Genomic DNA, 7,997 nt, shown 5'->3' on the forward strand with positions numbered 1-7,997 from the left:
TCTATGCAACTGCAACTAGAGGGCAAAATAAGATGGGCCCTGCTCCCCCTTTCCCATAATCAATCAGTTATTCAGCCAACATTGGCGTTCGTGTATAAGCACGTGCTTAGAAACCAACAGAGCTTGCTGCCTGAACATAAACTTACATACTCTGCTAACCACCAGCACATGCCAGCCCAGGAAAACACTGGTGCATAACAGGCTCTGAACAGTTTTATTTGCCAGATGTAATTGATGCATCTAGTAACAAAACAGGACTAGAAGTACCATGCTTACCTGACAACAGCATCCTACAAGAATGTAGCATGGCCAGCTCAAATCACCTTGCAGACTTGATATAAATAAGCAACCTATCGCCATGTAAGAAAGTTTTCATGATGCACACACACCAACACCATAAACGAGTGTGAAGATGCAACACTTTGAATAAACTTTTCGTTTTCTTCCCTCAAAAACCTTAATGTTCCGCTATCTACTCAGCATTTCAGTTTTCAGCCTTTTAAGAACTGATTTTTTTCATCTCTTTTTTACAGAGCTTACAAGCTTGAGACCAGGACTGCAAAATTAAGACAGCCCATTCTGACCAAGTTTCACTCCCAAACAGTGGGAGCTGTAGAGGTGGAAAGTAAACCCTTTAACTTACCTAAGCTGACTGAGGACATGAAGTCCCACAACACATTATATGCAAACAGCTGAACAAAACTTCATCAAGAAGTGAGCAGTGAAAACTAAGCTCAAGGATTAAAAAGGAATTAAAAAATACAGGTTATCCCACAACATCGAAGGCCCATCTGTTGCCTCAACAAGTCTTGATGCTCTGTACTCAATTCTTCTTAGTGACAACACCTTCACATGCCATGGTGATTTGACATTTCTATAATGTGAAATAAGACACTAAGTCTGTAACCAGATATGATTGTTAATTCCAGTTTGAATCTGCAACCAGTACTGAATAACAAGAAATCAAATTATGCAATTACAAAATGTGATAACAGCATTTAGCAACCCAACTCTGCACACCCGTCCTCTTCCCACACGGCTGCAGAAACACTCCCTTCCACTTTTTACCTGCCTCTTGATCCTTACAGGCTCTCTCCCTCCTTTTAGTCCTCTCTGTGGTGGCAGAGCACTTTTCCAGGACCTTCAGTAAGGTGGAAGGTGTGAGGGAAGGAGTGTGCCAGAAAGCATCCCTTTCTGTGGTGTGGCCCTCCCTACCCCAGAACACTTTCCCATCCTGTGACAGGGACAGCCTCCAATGCTGCTGTTCTATTTGCTGGCTGCAAGCTGACACAGACCTCACTGCTCACTCAGGGTTAGAGATCACCTGGCTCAGGTCCCAGCCCACAGGGGTACCAGTACACCCAGAAGCTTCTTTCAGTTTGGAAGGTCACTAACCATTGCCAGTTCTAAAGGATACACCACCTTAAAAACAAAAAACCCTAACAAATATTTAGCTACAGAAGACAAAAACTGTTCTTCCAGAAACACCAAACTGCTGAAATCCAAATAGCATCAAAATTTCAGTTTTGACAAAGATTTCATAGAAAAGCATGGGGACACCGAACAACACAAACACGAGTTCCCAGGAACAACCAGCAGCTATTGAGTGTCTATGCCTCAGTCTTATGTGGTTTTGTTTTTAAAAACAAACCATCCAAGCCACCAAAACACTATTTGAAACTGCTTATTTGGAGATCTCTGCAGAGATATACAAGTTGAGTGTGTAACTCCTACTGGGACAAAATTTCAGAAAAATATTATTTTCATTCCGAAGCAGGTAATTTTGAAACCTTGAGGTTTTGCTGGACAGGAAAACTTTTGTGCAGTTCCACTAGCCCCTAACAATCCATAAAAATATAGAAATAAATTTATGTTCGATAAATGTTTGGAGACCACCTACTTCAGGTTCAGAGTGAGTAAGGTATTGCTTTTTCCATATTCCTTCCACATGAAAGTGAAGAGATTAGTTAATGGATTAAATGAATATTTTACTTACAGTCAATAAGTTGATTCTAGAAAGTGAAATGTTTGTTTTGACATGTATTGACTAATAAAAATAGGCTGTGTAACCTTCTTAATAAAAACTCTTATTTTTATTTATAAAATGGTAAATTCTCATATTCTTCCCACGGCAGAATGGAACATAGAAAATCCTGCAAAACCAAAATTTAAAAAATTAGGGCATGGTGGGAAGGCGAGAGGCTCTGTAAGTCTGTGTTGGTAGCAACATGAATTCTATCTTATGCGTATTGTCCATTTCACTCTATCATTAAGTTCATTTCCTAACTTTGGATGATTTGATTTTCTTTATGTCATGGCTTTGCAGAATCAAGGTCCCATCTCTGAATTTTCCAACTTGTCCTGCAGGCCAAATGCTAGGCACTGATTTCTTCCTTTTGGCCTTCCTGAAATAGGAAGAGGAAAAACAATAATTCGGAGAAAAGCAGAAACACATGAAAATGCTTAATATGGTGAAAAATGTCACCTATTTATGCAGTCAGTGTTTGGTATTAAGGAGTATCAAATCATAGCAAGTAATGATCCCAGAACATTTTACCTTCATAGACATTCAAAATTTGCAGCACATTACAGCATGATTTACATTTCTAAATGTTTAGAAACACAAAGATTTTTGGATAGAGAAGGAACATTAAGAATACAGAGTGAACCTGCTATACTACGATTAAGAATGTCAGCTCACTTTCAAACCCCTGCATACTGTAGCTTGTGTTTTGCAGAAATTATTTCTTAGGGCAAATGCTCTGAGTAAGTGATGCATTGGCACACAGGGATTTTCATCCATCTCATCTCCAGCTGCAGTCTTAGACATGTTGGGACCGAACTGACATATTTTCAGTCAAGCTGTGTAACTAAAGCCTCTGAAACTGCTAGACAAAGAGCAATGTCACCATTTTTTGAGGAGTTCTGCATTTGGAGATGTTCATTCCACTATGATGTGCATGACTTCTGGTACATAGGGGATATGCAGTGGGGAGACTATACAAAAGCAAGTTAACTTCAACTCGTTAAAAACAGCTCACCTCTCCTTCTGTTCTTTCTTCTTCTTCTTAAGAGAATCACCCTTATGGTCCTGTTTTTAAAGATACATATTTTAATGAACAAGTAACAAACAGAACATGTTCAATAAACAACCACCTGCACATAAAACACGCTGTAGCCTTTGCTTCACAGAGCCGCAGGCACTTAAAGCCAGCTGGGAGACCTGACAGAACAAGTGATGCAACGCATTGTGGAGTCACTGTTAGGAGTGCCGAGAGCCCTTCCTGTCACCTTACAGCCCACTCATGCCCAACAAGCTGTTCTTGCCACGTGCAAAAGCAGAGGCTTGCTCCTTGGGCATATGACAGATCCTAGGGTCAAAAGATGGACTTGCCACCAGGCAGGTGTGCCCTGTCCCCGAGTGTATCTGTCAAATAACAGGGTTCAGCCACGTCTGGTCATGCACTGGATGTGCTTCGAGCCACATGACAGAGGAGGAGAAGTAGGTCCCTGGGAAAGAGGGTGGCAGGAAACTGGCTGCAAGAGCAATTACCCATGCCACAGCCTGCTCCCACCTACATGAGAAGGCAGGGAGTAGGCTCAGAGCCAGAAGGGCTGTGCTAGAGGACGGATGCAACAGAAACCTCACCCTGCTTTAAATAATGAGCAAGATCCTAGATGGAATTGTGCTGATATAAAAGCAGTTGAAGATCTGGCTCTCTGTGGTTAGACAACATGCAACAAACTTTAATTGAGGGCCATTTTTTTAATCTTAAAAAGATAAAAAAACCCAAACGCTGCTGATTTTGTGTCATCAGTCTATAAGCCTCAAAGGATGAGGCAGTGAAACCCACCACAACACAAGATTAACTCTGTGCCCTTCATACTGCACACAACCAGCTTTCATCAATAAGGTTAGTCCTGTGGGAGCCAGGAACCCAATCTATGGGGAGCAACAGGTGTCAATCTTGGGCACTCCTCCTGCGCCTGAGGCATTATATGTCAGGCTCTTGGGCTAGCTCTTACATGCCGCCTTTTTATACACAAAATTTCACACAAACCTTTTCCTTATCAGCATCTTTCACTGCTTTTTCCTCTTTCATTTTCTCTTGGTAAGTCCTGTAGTTCACATGTTCCTTTTTGGGGGGCTGCAACAAAGATTGGGAGGGATACCACTGATTAAATTTCAAAATAGGTTCAAAAATTATTGACACATTTGCATGGACAGTATTTTTCAGGTGGTAAAGGTAAAACATTAGAAATGCTTATTTTCTTTTGGGTGAGAGAAAGGGACTCAGAGGATGTAAGGTGGACACCTAGAAACCCCATTTTTCTTGGTGAAGACAGTAGAGAAAAACGATAATGTTCTGTATCAGTCCTACAAGGTTTCCACATACACACTGAGCTAGAAGGAAAACCATACCTCTCCCCACTCCATAAAAAACATCTAAAAAATAATTTTTCTTTTACACTAGTGATGATAAACTGAAAAGTCCTCTCCATCTTTAACTCACTGAGAGAGTGAAGCTTCAAAAAGCAAGCCTCTCTCTCCAACAATTTAGTTTTGAATGGTCTGATTAAAAATTAGTACATGTTGTTTTTCAGCCTAATCAGTCACTACTTCTCTGATAACACAACTATACTAATTTTCCATTCATCTACAGAAAATAAACAAGATAGAATAGAAGATGTAAAAGTAAGGATGAAGTGGGAGAAGGGCCAGGGCAGGGGACCTTGTGTTTTAAAAAAGTAGTACCAAAGCCCTCCATGTTCTTTACCACATTCCTGCACTGTAATAGTGGGTGACCTCTCAGCACAAACCAAGTGACAATTACCTTGGCTCCCAGCATGATAGCACGCTCCTGTTCCCATATGCGTTGTTCATGCTTCTTGTAGCCAGTGATTCCAAACTTGTGCACTTCCAGACGAGCCTAGCACAGAAAATTGCAAGCGTTTCATAATTTGTCCAACCTGTTGTAAAGTAATGCTTGGCAGACCACAACAAAGTCATACTCCCAAAGAAATCCTGGCTAATGCTGGAAATCAGTACACTATAAAATAAACTAGTTGAGTTTGGAGCTATACCACAGAACAGTTAACCGCTGTCCAACTAATCCTCTAGACAGTGAGGACTGCCAGGGGCACAATTTTCAATTCTCCTCATTTCACATAAAACAACACACGGAATGGATCTCCTCCATATAAAAAAATGAGAACCAGTGAGAAACACGGATGGGCAGATGGCGAAGCGGTTTGACTACACACATACATATAGTTAACACTATACAAGAATACTCTGGCAAAACCAGCGCTGAATTCATAATCTTTTTAACATCAGTGATTAAATCCTCACTCTTCTTAGCAGTACAGAGCTCCATGCAGAATCTCCAGTGAGAGATTTCACAGGACCATAGCACATCCCCGAGCAAAGATTAGGCACATGAACAACTTGCACACATCTGTAAATGAATTAGTATCTAAGGTGGCCAATGCTAGCTATGCTCATATAAGAACAGAAGAGAATAAAAAGACAAATGGAAAGAAGCCATGTATTGTTTCAATAGATGCCAATACACCTTTTTTCCCCTTCCACATGAGATCAGAAATCCAAGATTTAACACCATGGGCCTGAAAGAGCTATGCTAAACATTATGGGTACTCCAGTAGCTTTACACAGCTAACATACAGTGTTCCTCCTCAAATTCGCATTGAAAGACCAGAAGAAAGGCCACAGAATTGTAATAAGCCTCTCTTCACACACAGCAGTTGATTACAGCCAGCATGTTCCTCCTTTGGCATGGCATGCAGACAGAATTACCTATTAGGAAAGCCTCACCTATAAGAGATACCCATTTCTGGAAGTGTTTCCCATTGGTCCCACCATAGCTTTCCCAAGGATATAAATACACACACCTGCACACTAAAACAAAGAGATTGGACAGGTGGTGCAGACTTACTTTTTCAAAGTTAAATTCTTGTTTGTTCACATTTTTCTCTTCGTTCACTATTTGGGTCTATAAACAAAATAAAAAATTTCAAATTAATATAACAAATAAAACCAATCTAAATGTTGATCATAATAGTTTTTTTGAAAAGCATGAAATGTAAACTGAGCTGTAGGTACAGCTTTTCAGCAGTACCTTTTCTTAACTTTATGACCTTGATCTATTAAAAGAGAGTCTCGATGGCATTTTTAATGTGTAGATATTATAGTGTCTTACTGTAACAATCTTGCACATTTTATAGGGTACCATTACAGCACAGTGCATTTAGCTTTGTCCTGCACTTCCTTGCCTAGATCATCTATCTGCTAACGCTTACAAAGAGTTTCATAATTCAGAAACTTATTAATAGCTGCAATTAATTTATACACTTTCAAGAATAATTACATCTTATTAAAGTCATTTTGTTTGAGACAGGCAGCGCAGTGGTAATAGGTACCGACAGCTGGGGCAACACGCAGAACAAGCTTAATTCCCAAATGCATGTATATATATTAGTGCCCATATCCAGCTTCACTAATGCAAGGCAAACTGCTCCAAAGGGTGCACTGTCAGCAAATGGCAGAACCCACTTAGCGGTGTTTAAAGAAAGTACTTGCTCAAAAGGAGCTCAATGAAAATCACATCTTTTCTAGTCCATGATTTACACAGAGACCTTCCATCAGCAGTTCTCAGTTTGGAGGGGAACTTTTCAAGGGGAACAGGCTGTATCCTAGGAAGAAAAAGAAGCGTAAAATCCCAAGGAAAAGAGCTCCATGCTTGCTTGTTACAGGAGTGTCCCACATAGGACACTCTGGAGCACTAACAAATCTCCCAAGGTTATTTTAGACTGTGTCTGCTTCCTGATTTAAGGGAGGATATGCCAAACCACCTCTCTGAGTGGAAGCTCTGCCCGCTCCCAGGCCAACTGATGTGGGCAGGCAGCACGAGCAGGGAAACTGCCATCTGTTCAAGAGTATCATCTGCTCATCTTCCCGCATTTGCTCTCAAGGCTACTATCCCCCCTAAGGATGCAGGAATACGCCATAAGTATTAAAGCTGAAGTGGAATGCTTTTCATGCGTTTCCTTTTCACTCTCCAGGACCTTAAACCACACTGAGTCATGGGTTCAGGACCGAGAGTTACACCAGGGCTTCCCTCTGCATCCACTGCAGCCAAACTTCTCTCAGCTCTGCAAAAGCTTCTATATAAAAATGTCCCTCTCAACCACAAATAAAGCTGGTTATCTTCAGAGCATTTTGCTAACAAGCCTAACAGCAGTCTTCTCAGGTATAAAAATTTAAGCTGTAAAAAGCATAAGAAAATAAATACTTATGGCAATTTTTAGAGGAAAACATGCTGGAAAAAGCACAAAAGTTTATGGATTCAACAAACTGCTTCGTCAGTCTCTTGAACTTCCCAGTTCCAAGCAGTTCAACCCTAGATATCAGTAAGTCTCCCTGAATTCAAGACAGTCATACGTTGGCCCATCAGAGTTTATTTTAGAGTTGGGCTTCTGATGTTATGGTCATAAAGGCAACTCAAGGAAAACAACCAGAGAAGCAATAAAATCTGGAGACCAATGAACCAGCAAGGGATCCCTCTGCTCAGCCTCCAGCCAAGCCTATCCAGGCCTTCCCACTGAAGCAACTCAGTTATAGTTTTTGGTAGTGCGAGGTAATTTAGCACCAACAAACCAAACCAGAAGACTGAGATCTAATGCTGTCATGCCTTCCCCCATCAACTACCCAATACTGATCCTCCAAGACACATGTTGCTTGTCAACAGCCCAGTGCTGCTGTGATGCCAGAGAAGAGAAGATTTGGCACCTCACATCCACACGTATTGACAGGAACAGAGCAGCAAACAAAACACTAGGGCACTGAAGTAACCAAGAGGCTTTGCTTTCCATATCATTCCCTTCTTGACGTATCGTCAGTCCTGTCTGCAGATCAATTTATTTTGCTGGAATATGCCTATTTCAAATATAGGATACTTAACCAGAGATCTTCTGAA

The 7,997-nt window shown here is 41.0% G+C and overlaps 1 protein-coding gene across 1 annotated transcript; it reads right to left on the minus strand.

The window, feature by feature from the left end:
• Positions 1 to 898: 898 nt before the first annotated feature.
• CUNH1orf131 (chromosome unknown C1orf131 homolog) lies at positions 899 to 7,031 on the minus strand. The gene is made up of 6 exons (XM_027685880.1): positions 6,658 to 7,031; positions 5,958 to 6,014; positions 4,836 to 4,931; positions 4,062 to 4,148; positions 3,042 to 3,094; positions 899 to 2,405 (listed from the first exon to the last, which is right to left on the minus strand). The coding sequence occupies exons 3-6, from the start codon at positions 4,848 to 4,850 to the stop codon at positions 2,276 to 2,278; spliced, it is 285 nt and encodes a 94-aa protein (XP_027541681.1). The 5' UTR covers positions 4,851 to 4,931; positions 5,958 to 6,014; positions 6,658 to 7,031; the 3' UTR covers positions 899 to 2,275.
• Between the last annotated feature and the right edge of the window lie 966 nt (positions 7,032 to 7,997).

The sequence above is a fragment of the Neopelma chrysocephalum genome, unplaced genomic scaffold, assembly GCF_003984885.1.
Source record: "Neopelma chrysocephalum unplaced genomic scaffold, ASM398488v2 Primary Assembly neopelma1_23, whole genome shotgun sequence".
Taxonomy (NCBI): Eukaryota; Metazoa; Chordata; class Aves; order Passeriformes; family Pipridae; genus Neopelma; species Neopelma chrysocephalum.